This window comes from Panthera leo, chromosome A3 (genome assembly GCF_018350215.1).
Source record: "Panthera leo isolate Ple1 chromosome A3, P.leo_Ple1_pat1.1, whole genome shotgun sequence".
Classification (NCBI taxonomy): Eukaryota; Metazoa; Chordata; class Mammalia; order Carnivora; family Felidae; genus Panthera; species Panthera leo.
The window spans coordinates 1,279,017-1,305,806 of record NC_056681.1 but is presented as its reverse complement, the minus strand read 5'-3'; the positions used below and the strand labels follow the sequence as shown (position 1 = coordinate 1,305,806).

The 26,790-nt window shown below is 54.6% G+C and overlaps 1 protein-coding gene across 2 annotated transcripts; it reads right to left on the bottom strand.

Annotated features, from left to right (window-relative positions):
• Positions 1-1,192: 1,192 nt before the first annotated feature.
• TCFL5 (transcription factor like 5) lies at positions 1,193-17,610 on the bottom strand. Of its 2 annotated transcripts, none has more exons than XM_042930453.1 (6): positions 16,943-17,610; positions 15,713-15,899; positions 15,285-15,447; positions 13,667-13,913; positions 11,421-11,562; positions 1,193-1,962 (listed from the first exon to the last, which is right to left on the bottom strand). In XM_042930453.1, the coding sequence occupies exons 1-6, from the start codon at positions 17,608-17,610 to the stop codon at positions 1,840-1,842; spliced, it is 1,530 nt and encodes a 509-aa protein (XP_042786387.1). In that variant the 3' UTR covers positions 1,193-1,839. The 2 variants fall into 2 exon arrangements, with proteins under 2 accessions (XP_042786387.1, XP_042786388.1); XM_042930454.1 differs by having other exon boundaries at positions 13,667-13,910.
• Positions 17,611-26,790: the final 9,180 nt, after the last annotated feature.

Sequence of the window (26,790 nt, the reverse complement as noted above, 5' to 3'; positions counted from 1 at the left end):
TTTGTGGAGAGACAGGGGCTTCCCAGGCGGCTTTCCGGGCCTGGTCTCACCTGCACCCACGCCCTAGGGGCCGGGGGCCCGAGGCCCGCCGGCCCCCACACCTGGGGCTGCCCGCGAGGCAGCGGCCACTCTGCCTCCACCTGCTCGGGGGCCCGGTCACCTCCGTCCTTGCTCACCAGACAACTCCGCACACCCCCCTGGCTCACCACAGACCGAGCTCAGCTCCAGTCCGAGCCGCCACCCCTGGGACAGATCCCGGACCTCCACGCACCTCTCACTGCACCTCACCTCCTTCCCGCACCCCCTCCCCTCCCCTGGGCCCTTCCAGAGTGGGGAATAAGCTCTAAGACCAAAGTGGGGGGGCAGGTGGAATGGCTGTCCATTCCCACCGTCCACACTCACCTTCCTGCTCCGACTCGTCTCCAGGACCGCAGGGCGTACCCGGCGTGAGCAAGGACGGCCGAGACGGGGCCCAAGGCGAGCCCGGGCCTCCGGGAGATCCCGGCCTCCCTGGTGCTGTTGGTGCTCAGGGGACCCCCGGCATCTGTGACACCTCTGCCTGCCAAGGAGCCGTGATGGCAGGGGGCGGGGAAAAATCCGGTTCTAGAAGCTCCTGAAACGCAACTGAAGGAAGTGAGGGAGAAGATGAGGCTGTGCTGCAAGCAGGGAGCTCCGGAAGGTCCCAGAAGAGACCTCGGGCCGCGCTGTGACGTCCCCCGAGGCCCTCCCGGCCTGGCCCTCGTGTCCTCGACAGCAGCGACTGGACACTGGGTCCCTGAGAGCGTCCTCCAATGCCCTGTCCTCGTGTTCTGTCTCCCATGTATTTACAGCTGAAACGTCGTACCTCAGCCCAGCCCTACGTGACGTGGCATCTGGGGGTACAGGCCGCACACGCAGTTCTGTACGATTCCACAGATAGAAAATATTCAGCTTGTTTACACAGCATTTGTGGAAGGACAAAGACATGGTCCCAGCGAGACGATCTATGAAATCTAACGACCACAGTGTAACAAATAAAGAAGTTCACGTACGGCATCCCGACTACACATGGTCTAGTCTGATTTTCCCGCTTTTCTTGTGTACAAACTTTTACCGTCTCCAATTAACAGTATTTATTGAAGGTGACTTTGTACTGCACGAAAGTCTACTGCTATTACCTGTTGTGATAAATAAAGCCACTCATTTGAAAAACTCAGTTCCAAACACTAGAGTTTATTACACAGAAAGTAGGGACTCTCAATATGGAAATCAGGGTGTGAAGTAACCCACTGTGACGATATTTCATTTACGGACAAAAATGGCTTCAAAGGGAGTCTGGAAAATGTCCAGCAGGAAGGCTGGAAATGGACCACATCTCACAACATGGTCCTGTGTGAATGGAGTCGGTACAAGGGGAGGGAGAAACAAAAGAGTGAAATTTCCAAACTACTTCTAATTAAGAAAAATTTAACTTGTTCCAGTTGCTAAGCGGGCACATTTAAAATGCAGATAAAATAAGTAAAAAGCAATATACCTTTTAAGACTAAGGAAATTACAAAGGATGGTAATTTTCAAAGTTATCATGTTAAGAAACATGATGGAATCAGGCAGGTAATTGAGAAGTTTCTTGTCAATTGGCAACGTCTTCATCCCCAAATGGTCTAAGAGGACACGAATGACTAGTAAGTATTTTGTTCTAGACAAACATCTTTACACAACGTGCTTTAACGTCCCCACTGGAGGCCCATCAACTTGACCTGCGTCCCCCTAGAGTCAAACCGCCGGGGCTCCTGGGTTGCACAGACGCTTGGGGGCCCCGGGCGGCAGCCGCCACTGCCGGGAACTCGCGGTCGGTGCCGGTCACTTGACGTCCATGGCTGGGCTGCTCTGTAGGCTCTCCTGTGCGGGACGCGTCACCAAGGAGTCCGGTCTGGTCAACTTGAGCCTTCTGCCAGTTTTACCGCAAAACACACTCTCAAATTCCTGAAGTTGAGAAATGACCGTTAATGCACTGAATTTACAGACACGGAAACTATCTCCACAACACAAAGGTTGTGTGTTGGGGGGAGCATTTGGCCGGCTCAGTCGGTGCAATGTGCACGGCTCTTGATCTCGGGGTCGTGAGTTCGAGCCCCGTGGTGGGGCGGAGAGAGTACTTACAATGAAAAAAACCTTTAAAAAATTAAACAAAGAAGGTTGAAATTATGAGCTAAATTACTTCAAGATATGTAGGCGTCATCTACAAATTCATGTCCCATCTCGTAAGGGGGTGTACAAGATAAAAAGGATTCAAACAGTCTTCTCCGTTACATTTACATGTATTTTTAACTTTCCAATAGAGTCTCATGATGCCTGAATATAGTATAAAGCCTTCTTTATTTAAAAGCAGCAGCCATACTTACAGATTTTCTGTCGTAGCATAATATACCACTTTACCCCTTTAGTGTCAGTGTTCCATCAGCCGCATTAAGGACATCAGTGTTTCAGAGCCATCACTACCATCCATCTCCAGAACTTTCCATCACCCCACACAGACACCGTACCCATGACCTACCCCACACACACCAGCAAGTGTTCCGGGGCAGGCCTGGGGTCAGGGGTTACCTCCGCACCCGTAAGACTAAAATCTGGCTCCCGTGGTACCGTCGGCACGGCCCTTGCTCACGCTGTCCTGCCTCCAGGAACTTTTCAAGGCCTCAGCTCTCGTGGCTGGGCAGGCTGGCTGTCCCGAGCACAGGGTCAGCCCCAAGCTCACAAAAGAAGGCAAGTGCAGACAGCCAGATCTTTGTCAGCCTCTGGGAAACGGGATCGTGGGTCTGCACAACGCAGAAGGCAGACGTCCTATGGACAAAGTGTTCCGTCTCTTCAAGAAATAAAGAGCAAGGAGCAAATGTCCATCGAGGGATGAATGGCTAAAGATGTGGTATACATACAATGGAGCATTACACGGCAATCACAAAGAAGGAAATCTTGCCATCTGCAACTACGTGGATGGAACCAGAGAGTATTATGCTAAGCGAAATTAGTCAGAGAAAGACAAAAATCATAGGACTTCACTCATATGAGGACTTTAAGAGACAAAACAGATGAACATAAGGGAAGGGAAACAAAAATAATATAAAAACAGGGAGGGGGACAAAATGTTAAGAGACTCTTAAATATGGAGAACAAACAGGGTTACTGGAGGGGGTGTGGGAGGGGGGATGGGCTAAATGGGGAAGGGGCACTAAGGAACCTACTCCTGAAATCCTGGTTGTGCTACAAGCTAACTAACTTGAATGTAAATTGAAAAATTAAATTAAAATGTTAGGTCTGCAACTGCTTTAAAATAAAATAGTCCCGCAAGGGAGGCAGGACAGGAGTACAGACGAGGCGATCTTGGCCCTGAAGCAGAGTCACAGGAACACAGGAGCTCGGTATTCTGTTCTCTCCATGTTTGTGCACGGACACATTTCCATGAGTTTTTTAAGCATAGCATTCTTATGCCGCTGAGTCTAGGCTTAAAGGTTTTGTGACAGTAAAAAATACATAACGTGACATTTTGTTTTAACCGCTGTATGTGGTTTTATCCGGCGCACGAACTGCCTTCACAGTGTCGCGTGATCACCACCACTTTTCATCTTTCCACACGGACACTCTGTCCCCCGTCAAACATGACTCTCGTCCTCCCGCAGCCCCTGCCCACCATCCCGCTTTCCGTCCCTACGAATGGAACAGCTCCAGGGGCCACACAGAAGTGGACCCAGGGGGCGTCTGTCCTCCTGTGACTGGTTCACGTCACTCAGAGCGGCGACGAGCCGCGCCCGTGCTGCGGCAACCCTCTCTGCCTACGGCTCTCTCTGGCTACGGCTGAGCAAGCGCCCTCCGCACGCACGCTGCCAGGCAGCGGGCCCGCCTCCAACATCCTGGCCTCTGAGACCAGAGCTGCTGTGAACGCTGACATACAGGCGTCCATCCGGGTCCCTGCTTTTAAGTCTCTCGGGTGCATAACCCCCAAGAGGGATTGCCGGATCGCGCGGTGATTCTAGGGCTGCCTTCTTGAGACGCCGTCAGACAACCGTCTACAGCAGCCGCACCATCTGACATTCCCACCAGCAGCCCCGAGTTCCAACTCTGCACCTCCTGCGAGCACCTATTTTGTCTGTAACAGCCACACGCGACGGTGAGAAGTGGTACTTGCACGTGGTTTTGACCCGCATTTCCCTGATGGTCAGAGATGGCGAGCATCTTCTCATGCGCTTGCTGGCCATTTGTTCACCTTCTTTGGAAAAAGGTGCTCGAATCCTTTGTTTTTGTATTGTGTTGCTTTTGTTGCTGGGCTGTAGTGGGTTTATATTTAGTTCACGTCCTGAAAGGGAAGAAGTACTCTGCTGAACGAGTTTAACTTCGGAACCATCTGGAATGGCCGGGGCACGCCACCTGTCCGCCTTCAAAGTGGCATCTGACCAAGGCCACCTGTCATTTCTAACGACTATCCCACTCAGCCGCTACATCTGCACATATCTCTAATTTTCTTCCCGAACTTTAACAGGTTTTAGGGTCTCAATGCAATTTAAGATGAACCCTATTTTGACAGTTTCCTATATCCTGACACCCAAAGCCCAAATAGAAAATATCTGCCTGTACTGAAAAGGCAGAATTTCCCTTGGGAATAATTAAAGCCACAAAGAAGGAAACAATCATTTCCGATGTAAGAAAGCACTCCAGAGATCTCCTGACCAGTGTCCACGCTGCGAGACTGGTGCCGGGCCTCCGCCTTTGTGCTGGGCATCTGTGCGGGCGGCGGGTAAGCTGGTGTGGCCTGGATGCCCACGGGGTCCCAGCTCTCAATCACGAGGCACCGGGGTGGCTGCGATCGCCAGGCCTCCTTGTAGGCCAGAAGTTAGTGGGCGACTGCCACTCTCCCCTCTCAGTCGGCATCTACTTCAACAAAACCTAAGTGAAACGGCAGAGTTTCAAGGGAGTCTTACAGCTCATCAAGACACCTTGATGATATCTGGCCAGAGTGTGCAAATACAAGAGAAGCCAAACACAAGAAGTGCATTTCTCAGGGCGCCCGGCTGGCTCAGTAAGGAACAACCAGTGACTCCTGACCTTGGGGTTGTGAGTTCGAGCCCCATGTTGGGTGTAGAGATTATAGAAACAAAAATAACCTTACAAAAACAAAGCGTATTTCTTAAGAGGAAGGAGGGCGATGGTTCCGAGCACCCATCAGGAAGCTGCACCAGGAAGTCGGGAAGGGAAAGTACCGGCCGCCTGTCTGGGGCAGGGACAGGCGTGCCACACAGCAAAGCAGGAGGGGAAAGTCTGAATCGCCACGAATAGTCTCAACCTAACACAGAATTCACCGAATGGAGTATACACATTCTTTCCAAATAAATACAAAACTTTAAAAAACTGACAACAGAAGAGGTCACGATGGAAGTCTCAACAAACTTTCAAAAATGGTTTCTTTGTACAGACCATCTTCATTGATGACAACGGAATACGAAAACGTGAAAAACAGGGGCGCCTGGGTGGCTCAGTTGGTTGAGCATTTGACTCTTGGTTTCGGCTGAGGTCACGATCTCCCATTTTGTGGGTTCAAGCCCTGAGTCAGGCTCTGTGCTGGAAGCATGGAGTCTGCTTGGGATTCTCTGTCTCCTTCTCTCTCTGCCCCCCGCCCCCACTCTGCCTCTCTCAAAATAAAGAAAACTTATAAAAAATTTAAAAAAATAAAATAAAGGGGCGCCTGGGTGGCTCAGTCGGTTGAGCGGCCGACTTCGGCTCAGGTCACGATCTCGCGGTCCGTGAGTTCGAGCCCCGCGTCGGGCTCTGTGCTGACAGCTCGGAGCCTGGAGCCTGTTTCGGATTCTGTGTCTCCCTCTCTCTGACCCTCCCCCGTTCATGCTCTGTCTCTCTCTGTCTCAAAAATAAACGTTAAAAAAAAAAAAAATTAAAAAAAATAAAAATAAAAAATAAATAAAATAAAATAAAATAAAATAAAATGAAATACAAAGTAGCCAGAGACCTCTGCTTTAAAAACAGAAAAAGTAAAAAGCCAAATGCTTTTACCTCAGTGTGACAGAAAAAAATAAAACCTTAAAAAAACGACAGAATAGGTAATGCTTTGAAATAACGGACATAAAAGCAAATTATGATAGAAGAAAACATGATCAGGTGCCTGGGTGGCTCAGTCGGTTGTGTCTGACTTTGGCTCAGGTCATGATCTCGCGGTTTGTGAGTTAGGGTCCCGAACTGGGTGAGCCCCGCTTCTCTCTTGCTCACTTGCGCCCCCTTTCTCAAAAAAGAAAAAACGAGAAAACACTGCCACTGACTCTGCCCGCCCCCCAAATGCTGACAGAGCAGCAAGGCTCACGGAGACTCGGGCACAGGCACCCAGGTTCAGAGTGACAAAGGAGCAGAGGGGGGACAGAGCTGCAACGGGGCCACCAGGGCCCACCCACCAGGCCAGGTGATTGTCCTCGCCTTCAGAGCCAAAGAGGGGGTATGTTCTTGTCTGGAAGGTTGAAGGAGGGGTCTGTGTGCGGGGGGGGGGGGGGGGGGGGGGGACACTGCGCACCAACTGGGGAGACCGTCAGCCTGTCAGCCGTCACCCCCAGGGCCACGGACTAACTCAGGGTGCCCGTCACTGGTGAAACAGGAACCAACCAGTCAGAGGCTGGCGGACGTGGGGGCAGGAATTCCCGCAGCACCAAGTGCTGGTGCTGCCGGGAGAGTGGGCAGTGGGGGGGGGGGGGGGGTTGTGAGGGGGCGGGAGGTGCAGAGGGAGGGGCCGCCCGCGGCTGGGCTGAGATTCCCGGTCCTCTCTCTCGACGGCTCCTCATAACCAGTGGGGAAGCTGCAGAGGACATTATCGGGAGAACAGGCAAATCCAGGCAAATCCAGGCAAATCCAGAGGTTACCCCTGAGCCGGACAACAGTTTTGGATGGAAGTGACATTTCCTGAGTCTGAGCACCGTATCCCGGTTCCGTAAGACGAGGCTTTTGTTCTTCAAAAATACACAAGTCCTGAGGTATCTACGAGTCGTTATTAAACAGTTCAGGAAAGTATATAACGAGAGATCAAGCACGACAGAGCGAACGGGCTATGACATTAGCAACTGGTGACTCTGAGTGAGGCTGGTGGGCACCTGCCGAGTTCGGTACAAATCTTGGAACTTTTCTCAAAGTTTGAAATTCTATCAAAATTCCCCATATAAAGTGAATCATCTAAATTCAGAGTTCTACAGACACCCGACCTCATCTCCCCCAAACCTCAACGTCATCGTAAGCAAACGTGAGGTGGGGCAGAGTGGGTGCAACTTAAGGAGACTTAAAAGCGTAATTAAACGCAATACATAATCCATGGGTGGGCGCGGGTTTGGAGGAAAAAAGGAAAACCGCTACGAAAGTCATTTGAAACATTCCGGGGAAACGCCAATATGGACTATTTGATGCCAGCATGGCGATCAGCCTCGTGAGGCACAGTAACGGCACGGGGGGTGCGCGGGAGAATTTTCCAGGAGACGCGTCCAGAAATACCTAGAGGTGAAGAGACGCGACGCCTGGAAGCGTCTCTGAAACCGCGCGGCCAACACGCGAGTGCGTGACGTAAACACGGTAAACGCTGACCCCGGGTGACGGGTGCGGAGGTGTTCGTTGTACTGTGTGTATGTTCGTTAGAAAAACAACACAAACTGGCCTGAAACCAACACAACACCGTATGGTAACTACGCTGGAAGTGAAATAAATTAACGAAGAAACAAGAAAGGGCGCCGAGGGAACCAGGTGTCTGCTGACGGAGCCCCAGACTCATCTCCCCGTCGCCCTCTGGACACGGCTTGGTGCCTCCTGGGCGCCGAAAGCCTCGCACGTCTGCGCCAGATGCCGGAGGCCCCCCCGGCCGCCCCCCACCCCCACCCCCACCGGCCCACGGCGGGCCCCGCGCGAAACATCGATCAGATGGCGCCCGTGGGGACGGGCACAGGAGGCCCCCCCCCCCCCCCCCCCCGAGACGGAGCCGGGCGCCTTGGAGGGGGCTCGGGCGCCACAGCCGGCCGGCGAGACCAGCCTCGGCACGGGAGGCCTCGGTGCCCCCGCCCCCCTGCCCCGGCAACACCGCCCCGGCCACTGCCTGCCGGAGCCAGAAACCGCCCCAAACCCTGACTCCCCCTCCTCTCCGGCACACTGCCGCCCCAAACGACCCGCCCCGATCTCCCCCTAAAACCTAAGAGAGCGGGCCTTCCCTGTGTTCCCCGAAGCTTGCGTGTCCTGCGTGGCGGTTCCTCGTTCCCCGAGACTCACTTTGCCAGTGAAACCACCGGCTGTTTTGCTTTTAAGGCTGACATGCCACTGCTGCCTACGACCCTCCAGACCCCCCGCCACCCCTGCTGCAGGCAGGGCCCACAGAGCAGCTCTCCTCTTGACAGGACCGACACGCCCCTGCATCGTCCGCTCGGCCAGCAGGCTCTTGGTCTCGTTCGAAGGGTGACCCCCCGGCACCCTGAACAAGCCTGGGTGCAGTGACCTGCGGAACGAAACGTGTACTAAAACAACTCAGGAAGGGGCGCCTGGGTGGCTCAGTCGGTTAAGCGTCTGACTTCAGCTCAGGTCACGATCTCGCGGTCCGCGAGTTCGAGCCCGTGTCGGGCTCTGGGCTGATGGCTCAGAGCCTGGAGCTTGCTTCCGATTCTGTGTCTCCCTCTCTCTCTGCCCCTCCCCCGTTCATGCTGTGTCTCTCTCTGTCTCAAAAATAGATAAACGTTAAAAAATTAAAAAAATAATAATAATAAATAAATAAATAAAACAACTCAGGAAAATCACTTAAGACTCTCGTGTATTTTACCGGTCAGAACAGAAATAGGTGAATAAGAGAGACCGGTTACCGAGGAAACAGCCATAGACCCTGCTTGGCGAGCTGTGTGCTAACCCAACAAAGTGCTCCCCGACGTCCCTGCAGCCCCTTTCCTGACCGGCCCTAGAATCTGACCCAGAAGCAAGCCACACATTCAACGTAACTAAGTTCAGAAACACCAGGAAGCACAATGTATATGAAATGTGAAATATAACACCTGTAAGTTTTAACCTATTTAATCTTTGGGTATATACAAAGACAGTTAACGAATTTTTATTGTTGTTGTAAGCACCTTCAATACATTTGAATAAATTACATGAGTAATTCATTACTAACAGGTACCCAGAGACAAACATTAAAATCATTTTCAAACATGTAAAAGCTTGGGGTGCATGGGTGGCACAGCAGGCTAAATGTCTGACTCTTGATTTTGGCTCAGGCCACGACCTTGTGCTTCATGAGATCGAGCCCCACATCAGGCTCTGCAGTGAGTGTGGAGCCTGCTTGGGATTCTCCCTTCCTCAGTCTCTCCCTCTCCCTCTCCCTCTATCCCTCCCTCCCTCCCTCCCCCCCCCTCGCTTGTAAATGTGCGTGGGCTCTCTAAATAAACAAATATCAATTTTTAAACACACATATATACACGTATGTATGTATGAACGTACGTAAGCTTTTTCCAAAAACGACACACAAGTGGCCAACAGACACGTGAGGCCCGACATCACTCCTCATCAGATCAAAACGACACTGAGATACCACCACCTCACACCTGTCCGAGCGGCTCAGACTCACAACTCAGGAAACAACAGGTGCCGGTGAAGATGCGGAGAAAGAGGAACCGTTTTGCACTGCAAACCGGTGGAATGCAAACCGGTGTAGCCGCTCTGGAAAGCAGTGCGGAGGTTCCTCAAGAAGTTAAAAACAGAAGTACCCTACGACCCAGCCGTCACACTTCCCTGTATTTGCCCAAAGGCTACAAGAATGCTGATTCGAAGAGGCAAATTCACCCGATGTTTACAGCAACACTATCGACAAGAGCCAAACTATGGAAAGAGCCCAAACGTCCGTTGACTGACGAATGGATAAAGATGTGGTGGATATACACATACACACACACACACACACACACACACACACACACACACAGTGGAACAGTACTCAGCCATCAAAGAGAGTAAGAGCTTGCCATTGGCAACGACGTGGATAGAACTAAAGTATGATAGTGAAACATGTCATTCAGAGAAAAACACATACTGTATGATATCAAACAAATGGGCAAAGGAATAAAGAGACTAACCAAGAACCAGACCCTCAACTACAGAGATCACATCACACCGACGGTCGCCAGAGGGGAGGGGGGTCGGAGGACGGGGGAAATAAGTGAGGGGATGAAGGAGCGCACCTGTCGTGACGAGCACCGGGGGACGTGTGGGAGTGGCGAATCCCTACGTTGTACACCTGAAACTGGTATCACGCTGTGTGTTCACTAACTGGAATTAAATAATAACAAAAATACATAAAAGCTTTATTTTATCAAAGTTAACAGTCGATCTCCAACACGTAATGTCAAAGAGTAAGTGCATCATAAACAACCGTAAGTGATCCAGTTAGAAGAGACGGGACGTAAACGCTGCTCTACAACGCGTACAACGGAAGGACGGAGCCTTGCCGTGCGGAGACACGAGGGAAACGGAAAACCGCCTGCGGTTCCGGGCCCTTCCGGGATCTAGACACGAGAGGCTCTTTCTAAAAGGCTTCCACGTTTCTGCGCCAACCTCAGCTCAGCGCCTAACGGGTGCTGAGCCCACAGCGGCAACCGCACGACGGCTTCGACAAGGAGCGGGGCCGGGGCGCTGGGCTTGCCTCGTTGAGGCCTCGCCACCACTCCCCCTGGCCAGCAGCATTCTGAGGCCAGTACCTGCAGCCGCGGTCCCCCCGAGGCAGAGCACTGAAGCCAAAGCCGCGAACGCCTCCGTTCTTCCATCGGAACCACCAGGGAAGGGGCGGCCGGAGTCCCATTCACACCATGCGTTCGGTCCTACCTGGAGCCACGCTCGCTCGCTACGATTGCCCCTGGGACTGGACAGACAGGGTCAGGCAGCGCTGGCTGCAACAAGGAGCCAGATGCTTGGGCTCCGAAGCCCCCAAGTCGTCCCCGGTCACGCGGCCCACCGAAGAGTCTCGCTTCTCCGCCTTCTGAGCGCACGTGAATTCCAGACCATTTAACACGTATCTGTCTCTCCCTTAACTATTCTTGCTTCATCCCACCATAAAGTTTTCAGAGGGTAACGAAAGACCACATCTCCCAGGTCTCTGACACCCCTTCAAGCCCCACAATCCACTGCACACAGCAGGCGCTCGATCTATGACCTGACAACCAATACTCAGTCACTTACACCGTGCGTCAGTGAACGGACCCCGGCCGTGATTCTTATTTCGATACACGAAGAGCTACATCATTAACGAGCGGAGTTCTGTTCTCAGTGAACTCAGTACCTGACACTGGATTCCAGCAAGAACAGTCTGGGATATCTCAGGGAAAGAAGGATAAGGAAGATCTCTGGTAAGTTTATAAAATTCGAAAAATCTACCTGCTCCGAATACTGACCTTCTTAAGAGAATCTCCGTGTCTCTCCTGAATGTACTTCAGGAACGCTGTGGTCCACTGGAGCGTGGTTGCCTTATCTGTCTCGGCATTGCAGAAGGGGACTAGAAGATTCAACTCATCGCAACAAATGCGGATTCTGCGCCTACGGTCAAAATCCAAAGTGATCACCCAGAGAAGCAGAAGCGATACCAAGCAGTAAAGCAAATGTCTGAATGTGTTGCTTGTGGCCCGGCCACCGAGTGCGTGCTCAGGACCACGCTCCGCCACGACCATGCGGCCCTCCTCCACAAGGCCGACCTGCTGCAGGGGTTTCCACGGACTTCTCATGGGTCAGGAGCAAGGGCCAGTTTCCAGTCTCCAGACCAAGCATGGACCCAAGCCCCGGAAACGCAAAGCAAAATTTTGTGGGGGGTTTTCTGGGTGGACAGCTCTCCTTGGGCCAAGGAGCTCACCCACAGCTCAGGGTTGCAGCTATGATCGGCAAGGGACCCCGGGTCAAAAGGATCACACACGACCAGTCTGATAATGCCCCAAAACCCAGTCATTTGAGAGATCATTCATTTTTTGGAGATCGTTTACATCCCAAGTGGTCTCATGATTTACACCATTTTTAGCTCTTCCCGATTACCAGCTTATACAACCCTCGTTGCCCATCTTCCCAAGCATACGCTCAGAATCTGTCGTAGCGATCTCATGAGGTCAATGTGACAGCTGGCATTTACGAGATGCTAACTTCTACACAGAGGCAGACACGTGTGACGTACACACGTGTTTCATCCTGTCTCCAATCCGTGTGGTAGCCAGCTCTGCTTTGTAGATAAGAAACTCAGATGAGAGGTGATCCCTCTGCAGGCTGTTAAACTACGAAAAGGCAGAGTAAAAATCTAAGCTCTCGCTGTCAGCATATGGTAGAAGGGTTTTCACATAGTAGGTATTAAATAAATGTTTATGTGATAAATATCAGAATAGGAAAAATGTCCTTTCTGGTTCGAAAGTCCTTGCTGACACAGCGCTTCAAGTAGAGTGTGTGAGTGTGTGTGTGTGCCAGTGGGTATGAGCGCACCTGTGTATGAAGGAGATCTAGCTGGGCAGCTAGCTCTAATATATCCTTTTAAAAGGAAAGAAGTCGCCTTGGGTCAACATTCGCCCTTCATAGTTGAACGTCTGCCTTGCCGCATGCTATAAAAAGGAAACTGGTACAAAGTTCTCAATGAATGACTATGTTAATTATGTTAGGGAAACATCAGGTAAAAATCCAGCTGTAATAGAGAAAAACTAGCCACCTTTTGATTCTACATAAAATTGCAGATTCAGGGCGCCTGGGTGGCTCAGTCACTTAAGCATCTGACTTCAGCTCAGGTCATGATCTCATGGTTCGTGGGTTTGAGCCCGCATCGGGCTCTGTGCTGACAGCTCGGAGCCTGGAATCTGCTTCGGATTCTGTGTCTCCCTCTTTCTGCCCCTCCCCTGCTCATGCCCTGTCAATCTCTCTCTCTCTCTCTCTCAAAAATAAATATTCAAAAAAATATTGCAGATTCTAAATAAAACCTGCAGATAGAACGACAGTTCTAACCCCTTTCTTTCCCAACATTCTTAAAAGAACCAGGCAAAGCGAAGTGCCCCATTGTGCACCCTGGCCATCTCCCAGCAGCCTACTCACAAGGCGGGCCCCTGATGGCATCTGGACACTCAGATTCCAGGGGTTCCCAGCACCGTTAGTTAGGAGGGGCTCCCTGCACCCACAACATGTGCGTAAACATGGCTTATGCTGTGCATCGGCTCTTCTCCTGGGGTCCTGGGATTGGCTGCTTGGCAGGTAGGAATGCCTCCATGACATGCCCGCCAAGAAAATCTCGGGGCCCTGAGTCCCTCAGGAGCTTTCCCAGCTGGCCACAGCTGGTGCTGGGGTTGCTGAGTGCATCTGGGAGTCCCCTGGGAGGGGACACCTGGGAGCCTACAACTAGCTCACTGGACGCCCATCCCCCACCCAGCACCTTTGGTAATTTTGCAGGTTCCTTTCTCTGTAATAAATCAAAGCCCTAAGTCCTAAAGAATCATCAAACCTGGGAGGTGGTCCTGGGGACCCCGATCCCCCCAGCAAAACAAAGTCAATATTCACTCTGGCCAACCTCTCTCCACTTTGAACACATTGTGAATCGACTAAACTGCTGTCTCATCAATAACTTGCCTATTACCGCTAATAACTGGAATAAAGTTGCGTGCTGATGAACAACCACACGAGTTACCTTCTATCTCTTTCCATGCGGTTATGCCTCTCCCTGCGCTGCGACCTTCCTCCCTGGGGCCCGCTCTGGCTCTGCTCCCCGAGGTTTGCCTGCGAGGACTCCGCGGGTGGCCAAGCGCCCTGTGCGGCGGTGGAAGCTTCACCCACGTTCTGAATCTCTCCAAGGGCTCTTCGTTCTACGTTTGTGTCCAGCTGACGAATTCTACTCCGGTTCCTCTTATTTATTGCTTGCTTACATAGCGCTTCTTCTTTGCAAAAGAAGAAAAAAGTGTATTTTAATTTTTTATTTTACTTAACTTCTTCCCATTAGTGCTGAATACCTTTGGTGCCATTTTCAACTCCAGACATACGCATTCACGAGCAAGGGACACACAGAACTCAACAGGAAAAGCTGCACCTACTCCAGGAACTTGTACACAAAGCTCCAAGGTTCAAACCACAAACCTGAACATGAATCTGTAACCAAACGAGAACACTCCGAGTATTATGTAATCAATACAACCTTGTCAAAGGTCCCCTGTTAATCAGCAGATGTTAACTACCACCTACGAACGGAGAAACCAAGAAGTTATTGAACTTCTCTGACATTCAGAATGAAAAAAGATTTTTTTTCTCCAGAAGATTTTCTTTTATGCAATTATTCTAACGTGACAGCGGATACTCTAACCGCAGTGCCCAGAAGACAAAACGTAGGTGGCCTACGGTTAAACATGCCCTCACCTCACAAGTGATTCTGCCCACACGAGGAGTGACCACCTCCTAGCTTTGACTTCTGCTGGAGGAACGCGGCAAATTTCGTCACACGCAGAGCGGGAGGCCCCCAGCTAACACGTGCGGGGTGTGCGTTCTCAGGATGCCAAACAAAAGCCAAATAAATCTGTGGCACAGGAGTCACCACCACATCTTTCAGAGCGGGGGACCCGGTGGGGAGCTCAGTGCTGGGAACGCTTTGTTCCTGAAGCTGAGAACTTAGCACACGGTCTGACTAGCAACCTTTAACTCTGCAAACGGTAACACGCGCTTCTGCACGGAGACGCCGAACCACGAGAACTGCCCGCTGCCTCGGCGGCTCCGTCGCTCCTGCCCTCGCCGGCTCTGGAAAACCTTGGGGTTATCTCGTCCAGTGAGTCAAAAAATAGTTGGCTCCCAGGGAGAAAGGGATTGCGAGCTCACTCTCAAGATGAGCAAGGTTTGCCTTCAGCAGTTTATTTCTAAACCCTTCTGAATCACCTTATGGCCTCTTGTCCCCAACTCAATCCTCTGCCCATCTGCAGATTGTCTCCTAAAGCTTTTAGCAGGTTTCAGACTCCTGGCTCACTCGTGAAATATAAAATAAGAAAAAAACAAAAACAACGCTATTAAGTGCTTTCGGCAACTTGCAGGAAACGGTAAGTTTAGGGAAGCCCGTCATTCTTCCGTTCACGGAGATCGCTAGCAAGAGGAGCCTCCAAACTCAATGTTTCCACACTAAGTACAAATATGTTTGGAATTCGAAAGAAAGTTCAAAGTGAAGAAAAGTCCCCCACGTGGAAATTCACTTCCAAGACCATGTCATGTTTACAAACCTCCCCCCCACCAGAATGACATCAGGGCAGCGCCCGCTCCCCTTTGTGGCTTACCTCCTACTTTAATCCAAACCTGCTCAGGCAAAGCTTTGTTTCTACCGCCCAAAGTCTGTTTAGTGGATTCAACTTCCTGCTGGTAACAGAAAGAAAATGCTCTAGGCAATCCAATATCCTGATGCTTGGCAGCTTCGAGTATAGAACATGGGTTACTAGAGCTCTGGAAAAACGAAGCCACAGGAACTTTATCAGCATGAGACCCAGTCGGTCCCCTCGATTCCACACAAAGCACATGCACTTCCACAGAAATCACGCCAAAGACATCATGCGCTACACAGAGGATTTTAAGACATTCCCCGACCACATAAACACTCTCGACGTTAAGGATTATTAAGCTCGGCGAAAGAGAAATCCCTCAGATCGAATGAACTCAACTCAGATCCATTTGCTACAAAAGAGCAAAGCGGGACCAACTGTCCCCTTACCTGCACCTGCGACGGGTTCGAGCCGGCGTTGGCCGAGCAGGCGTTGGCCGTGAACACGGGGTACGTGAACTGCAGGGCCGTGGCCGCGGTGGCAGTTTTATTTTTCACTAACGTCGTGCATTTGTTTTGTTGCTGATGAAGAGGGACGTTCATTAATTCGGAAGGATGTCGGATAAGAGTGACCAAACTGCCGAGACAAAAAAAAAACATGTGACGAGTGTGTTGCGGGAAATGTCCCGAAGCGGTACAATCACCTTTTCTAGAACGCGCAAGTCTGTTAGGGTGAACGAATGCCCCTCATCACGGAAACCTCTGGCGAACAATCACCGACTGGTGCCGCGGCGCACAAGCTCAAGCTTCTTCCTCACGGAGGAACGGGAGGCTGTGTGTCACTGACAATCTCTCTTGCTCTGTTGTTTTGGCCATTCTCCAAACTCTGATGACTGAGGGCGAAATGGGGACCACCACTGGCTAGGGACGGACAGAAAGCCGAGGAGCCGCCGCAGCACACGGGCCGCTCCTCTCCAGGAGTCGCCCCTGGGGCAGGACTGGCGGGCTGGCGGCCTGGCTGCAGGAGAAGCTACGCTCTGTGGTCAAAGCCTCAGGACAAGACGCTTTCCTTCCACAAGGCTGCGTCCGTGCGTGCAGTGAAGACACCGCTAACCTGAGTCAACATGGGGGAAACACACCTCTCCTGACACGCAGGCGGGTAATTCGGTGCTCAGAAGCATTGGCACACCGATCTCAACTGGAACTTAGCCCTTCCGCGTGCAGACAGCGCTGACCACAGAAGCCCACGCTCTGGGGTGTGTACTCAGTACTCCCAAGTGCTTGCTCACCGGCACCTGCACAGGGCACAGAACCTTGCAAGTCGGCCCCCTGTTAAGATGCCAGCCTGGAGGAAGCTGGGGGCTTTCTAGCGGCTGACTTGACCTGCGCCCAGACCCAGCTGGGCCCAATCCCTATTAAAACGCAAGCTGCGGTGGCGCTGGCTTTGCACCAGATCACCTGGTCTCTACCCAGACCCGGCCACGCAGATACCAGTCACAGCCAGGCCGGCGGCCTCCTCACCAGGGGTCCGCATGTGCACCCAGACTGAGACTTCGGCCTCTGCACGGGACCTTCCGGTCCGCACCCCGACGGAGGCTGGCGGCCTCCTGTGCGCGCAGACCCGGCGCGGCCCCCCCCCGCGCCCTCCCCGCGCCCGGCCGCCCCGGGGTGGACACCCACTTGTTGAGCGCCACGCCGGGCTCGGGGGGCTCGGCGCCGCGCGGGGCGGAAGGCGGCTCAGCGGGGATGCTGTTGAAGCGGTCCTCCAGGCGGACGCGCACGGCCGACTTGGCCCGCGCCTCGGGCGCGCCCTCCGCGTTCTCCTTGCCGCCGCCGTCGGGCGCCTTGGGCCGCGGCGCGCCCGGGCCGGGGCCGTCGGCGCCCGGCGTCTTCTCGGCGGCGGCAGGGGCGCCCGCCTCGCTGAGCAGCATCATGCGCAGCTCCTGGAAGTCGACGTGGCCCAGGCAGGGCGCGGCGCCCGCGAAGCCGCCGTCGGCCAGCGGGGGCGGGCACAACACCGGGTACACGGACGCCGCGCCCCCGGCCGCCGCCGCCGCCGCCGCGCCCCCCGCCGCCGCGAAGCCGCCCGCCGCCGTCGCCGCGCCCGGCGCCGTGGCCGCCAGAAAGGCCGAGCTGAGGCGCGCGTCGAGCTCGCCGTCGGCCGCCGCCGCCTCCATGTGCGAGTAGAGGATGTGCTGCAGCTGCGTGTACTCCACCTCCGTCATCTCCACCAGGCTCAGGTCGGTGGTCGTGAAGCTCAGCCCCGCCTCGCCCGGCGCCGCGTCCGCGCCCTCGGGGCCCGCCGGCCCGCCCGCCTGCGGCGGCTCCCGCGGCCCGGGGCCCGACATGCCGGCGCCAACGGCGGGGCGCGCGGCGGGGCCGGCGGGCACCGGGCCGGCGCGGCGTCGCCGGGCGACGTTGGGGGGGGCGGGAAACCGCTGGGCCTACGGCGCGCCTGCGCCGCGCCGCCCCGCCCCGCAACGGAAACCCCACCCCCTGGGCCGAGGCCCCGCCCCCTGGGCCCCACCCTCGCCAACCGCCTGGCCGGCTGCCCGCCGCGCCGCGCCGCGCCGCGCCCCGCCCCCGACGGCGGAGAGGGCGGTGGCGGTGCCACGGGAGTTGCGCGCGCAGGTGTGCGGGTGGGTGGGGAGCGGCTGTGGTGGGCTGCGTGCGCAGGTCGGGGGCGGGGCGATGCGGGGGATGCGCGCGCAGGGCGAGGGCGGGGCCGGGGCCGGAGCCGGGGCCGGGGCCGGGCGGGCGCGTGCGCTCCAGCCGTTCACGGGTACTACACACCTACCCCGGGTACCTGTGCGAGGTACCTGTGCGGGGAGGAGGAGGTCTGCAGCCTGGTGACGTGTCGGTCATACCGCCGCATTCCGGAGCACACCGCAGTCGTGCTCCCCGAGTGCGCAGCGCCCCTCTGCCGCGTCGTTTCTGTGAACACATGCGAGATCGTACCGTGCACGTGGTTTTAAGGCTTTTCTCCCGCTTAAAACGTCCTCGGGAGGGAAGTGGTGGGCTCCTCAATAAACGATATCAGGACAGCGGATTAATCCTTTGGAAAAAAAAAAAAAGCAAACCAAGCTAGAGCACTTATTTCCACACCAGACACAGATTAGCTAGAGGTGATTGAAATATGGAAGTTTAAAAAGCGAAATTACAAAGCCGCTAAATACACAGAGGGACGCGGGTAAAACCTTTGAGAAGATTCCAAGCGCGGCACCAACACAGACCACAATGTGCACAGAGTCACCAGGACCTTGTTAAAAAGCAGATTCTAATTCAGGCCTGGGTGGGACCCGGAAGCCACTTTCTCAGGAGCCCCATCTGATGCGCGTGCTGCTGCTGAAAAGACCTCGCTGAACAGCAAAATCACAGAGTGCTGTGTCACTGAGAAAGTAAAATCAAGATTATATCCGATTTGGTTTTTCACTTACTGGAAGTAAAGACCATTGGCACCTACCACGTGTGTTTGTTTCTCATTTGGGTGGGGTTCCTGCAGACAGTTTTCGAGGCCTCTTTTGTTTAGAGGTGGAATGCGAGAATGATGTCGCTTCACTGGAACTGGCATTGTAAGTAAAACGTGAAGAGAATACAAAACGTGCTTTTCTAAAGTCTAAGTGCAGCTCCCAGGGGTGCCGCCCACCCCTCGGGAGGCAGCCCCCCAGAGCTGTGAACCCCACCGAGAATCCCGGCGCAGCCGGCGTGCATGCGGGGAGTGAGGTCTCCAGCCGTGGCTCCTGTGAGCAAATAGCAGCCTCTGCCCCAAACAGGCAAGAAAATCGAATTTGAGAGGGGCCGGGAGAAGAGACTAGGCCGAATCAGCACGGCACACGCGGTCGTCATCTGGGGGAAGACCCACGGTGGGTCACAGAGTCAGCTTAGCGGCTGTGGACCCACCATTGAAAACCGAACCGCGCTTCACGAGGGTAAGTGCCGCATGTGAAACCATCATAGAAACATACGTTCTGTGAAACCAGCATGACTTGATATCAAAACCAGATAAAGATGTTACAGGAATATAAAACCACAGAGCAATGTCTGATGAACAAACGTGCAAAAATCCTTAATAGAATCTTAGCAAATTGAATGCAACAAGATCTTTAAAAAAGAGTGATACATCACAACCAAGTGGGGATTACTCCAGCGACACAAGTTTCGTTCACATTCGAAAATCAACCAACATAATGTACCGTGTTAATGGCCAAAAAGGGGCGCCTGGGTGGCTCGGTCGGTGAAGCATCTGACTCTTGGTTTCGGCTCGGGTCGTGATCTCACGGTTCATGGAATCGAGCCCCCCTTCGCTGTGCTGACAGCACGGAGCCTGCATGGGATTCTCTGTCTCTGCCCCAACCCCGCTTGCATGAGTGCGCGCGCTCTCTCTCTCTCTCTCTCTCTCTCTCTTTCAAAATAAACACACTTTAAAAAGACCACAAAGAAAAAAAAAAGTATGATAAACTCAAAATTGCAACAAGAAAAAAGAACGTGTTTGACAAATCTAACATCCATTTCTGAGAAAAACTGCAAAGCACGAATGGAAGGGAACTTCCTCAACCTGATAAAGGGCATCTGGGAAGTAACCACAGCGAGCATCATACTTAACAGCACAAGACTGAAGGTTTTCCCCAGGTTAGGAAAAGGGCAAAGATCTCCACCATCACCACGTCTGTCTGACATCACACTGGAGTCTCTATGCAATACGACGAGCAGGAGAAAAGAATTCACAAGGAGACAAAAGTGCAGCGTCTTTCTTTGCAGACAGTATGATCTATGTAGAAAATCCTATGGAACCTGGAAAAAAGCTAACAAGTGACTTCGGCAAGGTCACAGAAAAGAACAGCACACACATATCGCTGTCTTCCCATACACCGGCAGTGGACGTGTATATGCTGCAGTTAAAATACGATACGTTTGCCACCACTCAAAATACGCCGAGGTCTGAACTTAACAAAACGTGCATCTGACACGTATGTCGGGTATCATACTGAACATCTTCCCTAAAAATCCTCGGTGCTCCGCCTGTCCCTCCCCTCCCCGCCCCTCAAGAAGCCACTGACTTCTCCGTTTCCATGATTTTGCTTTTCCCAGAATGTCATACGGTTGGAATCACACAGTGTGTAGCCTTTTCTGACTGGCTTCTTTCTCTTGGTAATATGCGATTAAGTTTCCTGCATGTGTCCCCAGGGCCTTGGGAGCTCATTTCTTTTTAGCCCTGAATAATATTCTGCTGTCTGGGTGGTCCACACCCACCGAGGGCATCTTGGCTGCTTCGAGTTTGGGCGATTGCGAATAAAGCTGCCATAAACATCCGTGTGCGGGTTCTTGTGTGGACGGAAGTTTTCTACTTCTTTGGGTAACTGCCAAGGACATGGCTGTGGATCGTGCGGTAAGAGTATGTTTACTTTTGTGAGAAATCACCACGCTGCCTTCCAGAGCGGCCTCGCCATTCCGCGTTCCCGCCGGCCAGGGTGAGCGCTCCTGCCGCCCACGCCCTCGCCAGCGTCTGGGGTCAGAGTTCTGGGTTTGGGTCCTTCTGAGAGAAGTACTTGGCGGCCTTTGGAAGACTCCGTCACGGCGCCAGCCGGGTGGCGGGAGAAGCTTGCAGGGCTGGGGCGCTGCCTCTCAGGACGCACGCTCGGGGTCAGCAACAACTTATGATGCTCTCTCTCCACCGCCGGGATTCGTGGGTCTGGGAACCAAGGGCTGGAAACGGGGTGGCGCCTCTCGCCGTTACCTCTGCCGATCCACTAGCTGGATCTTTGCTGCCCGTTCCTGCCACTTCTGGTTCTAGAAGAGTCAGTTCAAAGGGAAGAGAGCTTCCTCTAGAGGACGCAGTGATGGTCTCGCGGGGCTGGCGGCGGGGACGGCCACCTGGCCGCTTTGGCCCCTCCATGCCAGTGAACGAACGGGCAAAGGAGGGAGACTGCCCTGGCCGGGGGTGACCCGGCCTCCTAGCAAGGGCAGTGAGGCTGCTACTTGTCGGCGAGGGTCAGCAGAACACGCCTGAGATGCTGGAGCGTTCCTGGGGCCACCTCTCGGTAACCCCAAGTCCTGTGATTGAATCAGTGAAGCCACCACGAGGCAATTCAGGCGGGATCGCCGATAGTTCGGGCCCGAAGGAAGGACGCTCTGGGGCACCCACCAGGCAGGGAGTCTAGACCGGCTGAGGAGCTCCAGGACCAAGGGAGCGTGGACTGGATGGCGAGGAAGCCAAGAGACCCTGGTTACGGCCGCATGGCCCACTGCAGAGGTGACCACCCCAGGAGGGTCCCTTCCTGCTTCGGAGATAAATAACATCCATGTGTGTGCTTATTAACCGCATACTCTTTTTTCTTCTGCCCTCTTGACCCTCTTGTCTAACATCGGGTGTGTTGAGAGCGGCTGACCTCATCCCGAGCTCCAGGTGGGAGTGTGGGCCGGTGGAGAACACCGAACTTGAACTTCGCCAGGGCAAGGAGGGACTGTCTCCTCCTGGGAGTGGGCGTATTTCCAGGATAGCTGCACCCAGTTAGGTGGGAGCACCACTCTGCCATTGTGTTTGTTTAGAGTGTATGGTTTATTTGTTTTTATTAAAAAAAATTTTTTTGAATGATTATTTACTTTTGAGAGAGAGAGAGGGAAAGACGGAGTAGGAGTGGGGGAGGGGCAGAGAGAGAGGGAGACCCAGAATCCGAAGCAGGCTCCAGGCTCCGAGCTGTCAGCACAGCGCCCGACGCGGGGCTCGAACTCACGAACCGCGAGATCGTGACCTGAGCCAAAGTCGGATGCGTAACCGACTGAGCCACCCAGGCACCCTTGGAACTTAAGGTTTAAAAGGCGGCTTTGAGCAGGCTTGGGGGCCAGTCTGGGGGCTGTGCTGGGGGCCGGGCTGGCGGAGCAGGAGGCCCTCTCCTGCATATCCCCAGTTCGGGGGGTCACCCGAGGCACTTGTACGTGAGATCCAGACACCGGAAGAGAAGCCCCCGCCGGCTGCTTTGTAGCACCGAGGGGTCTTGTGCGTGGCGGCTCACGTGGCTGGCGTGGGCTGTGGCTGGGCTACGTGAGCCACGAAAACACACCAGCACACGTGTCTCTCTCGCTCCTCCCACCTGGAGGCGAGGGCATCCTGCCAGAGAAGCCGGAACGACAGACGACCCCTTGCCCCGGCCTGACCTTGCTTCCCCTTGCCTCTGCCTGTCTCTCTGACTTGGAGCTCTGGCCTGCGGGGCGCGGACCACAGGCTGCCCACAGCGTCACCCTGCGGCCACGGCAGGCAGGGTAGGTGCCATGAGGAGCCTCCCTGATGCCTGTCTGTCTGTCCATCCTGTACCCCGGTCTTCAGGGTCCTCTGTGCCCGGGATGACCCACGCAGGAAGAGATCATGAAGAAGCGAGTTGCGCCCACGGCACTCGCAGTCAGGAAGCTGTTTGCCGAGCGTCGCGTGGTCGCTGTGGTTTGTGAGCTTTGTTCGCTCCTCAAGGTGGACGAGGACTGAGGGAATCTGATAAACCTTTGTTACAGGTGTGAGTTTCATTAGCCACTTAGGAGGCTTTTATGAAGTATCTTTGTAATTGATATCTAAGTATTTGGAAATTTACTTTTTTAAGTTTCTTTGTTTTGACGTACACACACAGAGGGGGTACGTGGACAGGGGCGGGGCAGAGGGGGAATCCCAAGCAGGCTCCACGCTGTCAGCCTAGAGCCCCGCGCAAGGCTGGATCTCACGAACCTCGAGATGGTGACCCGGGCTGAAATCAAGAGTCGGACGCTCAACCAAGTGGGGCGTTCTGCTGACGGAGCCATCCAGGCGCCCCTGGAAATTTAATTAGTATTAAATACTGGTTATAAGGACGTTAAATATTTAATTTCGAGTTTAAATATTTATTTCAGAAACATCGTTCCCTAGATTTGTAAGACAAAGAAATGGGACGGGGAACAAAATGTGAGTTTCCCTCTGCTTGCCAAAAGATTTCTCAGCTATCAAAGTATTGATTAATCAGACGCACGCGCGCGCACGCACGCAGAAGGAAAGACAAACCAGGGGAAAGTTCTAGGCAACTGCTTCGAACTTGCGAGAAATGAGAGTGAGCACGGGCTGGCAGAAGCCAGAGCTTCGTGCTGCCCTGGTCGGGGGCAAGGTGACAGGCATCAGGAGCGGTAGCGGGGACAGACGGTCTCCAGTGACAGCCTGCAAAATCCCAACACGGCGAAAGCAGCCAGGGGTAGACCAAGTCCCTTCCGGAGAAATTCGGGGGAGGAGTTCCAGGAAAAGGGGCAGGACAAGGAGGCAGGATCCGCAGGGCAGGACAGACAAGGGGTCATCCAGCCGCGTGGCAGAGACAGAACGAAGGAAGTGGCAGAGGAAAGACCCCAGGCCCAGGTCAGAGGGCGCCCCCCTCCCGTTCTGTTTTTTTAAAGAAGAAGAGATGTTCATTTATTGCTGTATAATTACAGATACGTGGGGGGTCTTTTCTGAAATCAAAGGCGAGTCACTGCAGGAAGTAAGGCTTTGCCGTATTCGGGGCGAACAAAGCCGGACTGCTGCAGAATCACCTCCAGAGTTGAGCTCCTTTCTTTTTGTCCCTGATGTGTGCGCACATGCATGGGTGTGAGTGTGCGTGAGTGTGCATGTGCACACGTGTGCGCTCACATGGGTGTGCGGGACTGGGTGCACGTGCGTGTGTGTGTGTGTGTGTGTGTACAAGTGCAGCTGCGGCGGGTAGGACTCACCTCTGGTTGCTGCCAACGCGACGCCCGGCCTCCACTCTTCGTCTGGGTGACACGGCGTCACTTCCAGTAACCGTCACTCGCTTGGGCATCTTCTGTGAGTTTTGGAAACAGCCACGCAGCCAACACCCCACCCCCGTGACTCCCTGGCACCGCTCCCCAGCGGCGTGCTCCCCTCACCCCAGCCCCATCTATCCCCCGAGTTTTGTCTTATCGCTGTCATGTGATGGGCTGGTGGCCTTCGGTCTGGCTTCTCCCCCTCGCTCGACACAGCAGAGGCCCCCCCCACCGCGGCCCGTGCCCGCTCGTGCTCACTTTCACGGCTGGGCTGCGGCTGAGCCCCGGCTGGGACATGCGTGGACAGAGGGGACTTCGGGTGGCCTCCTGGTTTGGGCAGTTAGGAGTAAATCACTGTCGATGTTTGCTTACAGATTTTCGTGTGTGCAGAAGTCTTCCTCCGTGTAGGGCAGCTTCCCACCCTTTGAAAAACGGCGGCTCCCCAAGAAGCCCCTCCAGACTTTTCTCTGCCCCTCGGAGGGCCACAGACCGTTGCAGTAGCTAAGACCTGTACCCCCAGAACCAGCCTTGGCCCCCACGGGGGTGACACTGCCCTGCGGATAACGCATGCTTTGGGGGCATGTGTCCAGCAGGGCGCCTGCTGGGTGGTGTGGAAGGTGACGGAGAAGTCACTGATAGGAACCGGGCACTGCCTGCCTGGCTGTGGCTCCGGCTGCCCTTCCTAGCCGCGGTGCTGACCCCTCCCCTGGTTTTCTGGCAGGCCGGGACTCGTTCCTGTGCAGCTAGGGGTGGCCGTGTGACACAGCGTGGCGACAAGATATAAGCAAAAGTTTCAACCAGGAGGGCAGATGGGGCAGGGCTGCCCTGCTACGGCTCTGTCTCTCGTGCTGGCTTCCTCCCAGGACAGTGAGATGATGATGTCACGCCTGCAGGGGCAGCCTTCTTGCAACCATCAGGACAAAGTCACAAGCTGAGGACGGGGCTGTCAGTGACACGGAGGCCGCTCTACCCACTGGGACTGGCTGCCTCTAGGTGCATGCGAAGCACGCAGACGCACGCTAGGTGGTCTCTGTTCATTGGGCTTTTCCTAAATGCGTGTCCTTGGTGATGCACCCCGAACATCAGCAACACGTGCACATAAGAAAGGGGCTGGAAGTACCGCTAGGAAGGCTTGTGTCTGGATGTTTCTGGATGACCACATTCACGGGGAGGGGACGGCAGATCTTCATTTTCTTCACATGCTCCTTTCATTTCCTACATGCTCCGCGGTTGATGCTTAGGACCTCACGGATCTACAGGGAGCATTCATTCTCTTGAAAGGAGAAGATACAAACCTTGTCAACAATGGGAAAAATACAAAATGACTTAAAAAATTTTTTTTAACATTTATTCATTTTTTGAGAGACAGAGCATGAGCAGGGGAGGGGCAGAGAGAGAGGGAGACACAGAATCCGAAGCGGGCTCCAGGCTCCGAGCTGTCGGCACAGAGCCCGACGTGGGGCTAGAACCCACGGGCCGTGAGATCATGACCCGAGCCAAAGTCGGATGCTCAACCGACTGAGCCACCAGGTGCCTCCAAAATGTCTTTTGATCGATATTTGATGCCTTTGGGAATTTCCCAGGACAAAGCAAATTAAAAAAAAAAAAAGATACAAGAATGTATAGAATCCCAATTTTGTAAACAAAAGAAAACAGAGGGGAAAAAGATTCAGGGAAGGAGGGCCGCATCCTCAAGCCAGACTCCTCACTATTCGGGTTTCTGGAGACCCACGTGCGGCTCAGGGGTCCCGTTGGCTAAATGGGGTCACAGGCTGGAGGGGTGACGGGGGTGGCAGGCGGCAGGGTGAGGACAGAGCATCCTGGTGCCGTGGAGCATGGGAGACACAGGCTCTGGGGTGAACACAACTGAAGGCAAACATCTGAGCAGTGAGCCTTCGAAGGACTGAGAACTTGAAAACGGGGCCCAGTTTCCCGACGTTCCGGGGACACCCCTCTGACAGCACTGTGCAGGCCTGGGCGCCGTGCCCAGCCTCTTCGGTGTCCCCGGTCAGCTCTGGGTACGGCGGCCCTGCCCCCGGCCAGGTCTGGCCCCTCGCGGTTCCCCGCAAACAGGCCGCCCGCCTCCGTGCGCCTATGTGGGCCATCTCGGCTCAGCGCACCCTTCTGAGGCAACAGCGGCCCGGGGGCCCGGGTGCTGCCCCCTGCGGAACCCTCCTTGGTTGCTCTGTGTCCAGGGGCCCTCCCTGGTTTGCCCTGTGCTGGGCTGGGACACCTGCCAGCCACTGGTGACAGGACACCCAACGGGACGGGAGCGTCCTCAGGAAGGATGTTCTCTCTGCCTCTGCTCACAGCGGGGCTGGGGACGCGCCTGCTGAGAAAATGAGCTCCTGGGACACGGGGTCATCGGACTGAGGTCAATTAGGGGGGCAGCTGGGCGCTGAAGTTCCAGGGCAACGCCCACGCCGTGTCCTTTGCCCCGGCAGTGGCCGCGTGTAGGTTTGGGAGCCGTTCCCCTCGCCCTGAAGGCACCGCGTCAGCCTGCCGGCTCGGCCACGGCCACCCACTCCACCCGTGGCACCGGAGCCTGGGCCACGGGCTCCGCCACACCTCCAGGCCACGGCGGCCACGGCACCAGGCACCGCTCGAGCAGGCAGAGCGGTAGGGTGGGTCACCCGACTCAAAGTCGGGGGGGGGGGGGGGGGGGGGCGGTCGTCGGCACGGGGCAGGGGTGGGCGTGTGCGAGCTCGCGGAGGGGCCCCCCAGCCCCAGACTCCCGACAGGGGAAGTGACACAGGCGCGGCAGA

Bases quoted from the DNA above. Each gene is read 5' to 3' on its own strand.
- TCFL5 (XM_042930453.1), bottom strand. From the start codon at position 17,610: ATGTCGGGCCCCGGGCCGCGGGAGCCGCCGCAGGCGGGCGGGCCGGCG. The intron at 15,900-16,942 runs GTGGGTGTCCAC...TTGTCTCGGCAG, and splicing joins CCCGGCGTGGCGCTCAACAA to TTTGGTCACTCTTATCCGAC. The intron at 1,963-11,420 runs GTCAGTATTCGG...TCTCAACTTCAG, and splicing joins ACGGAGATTCTCTTAAGAAG to GAATTTGAGAGTGTGTTTTG.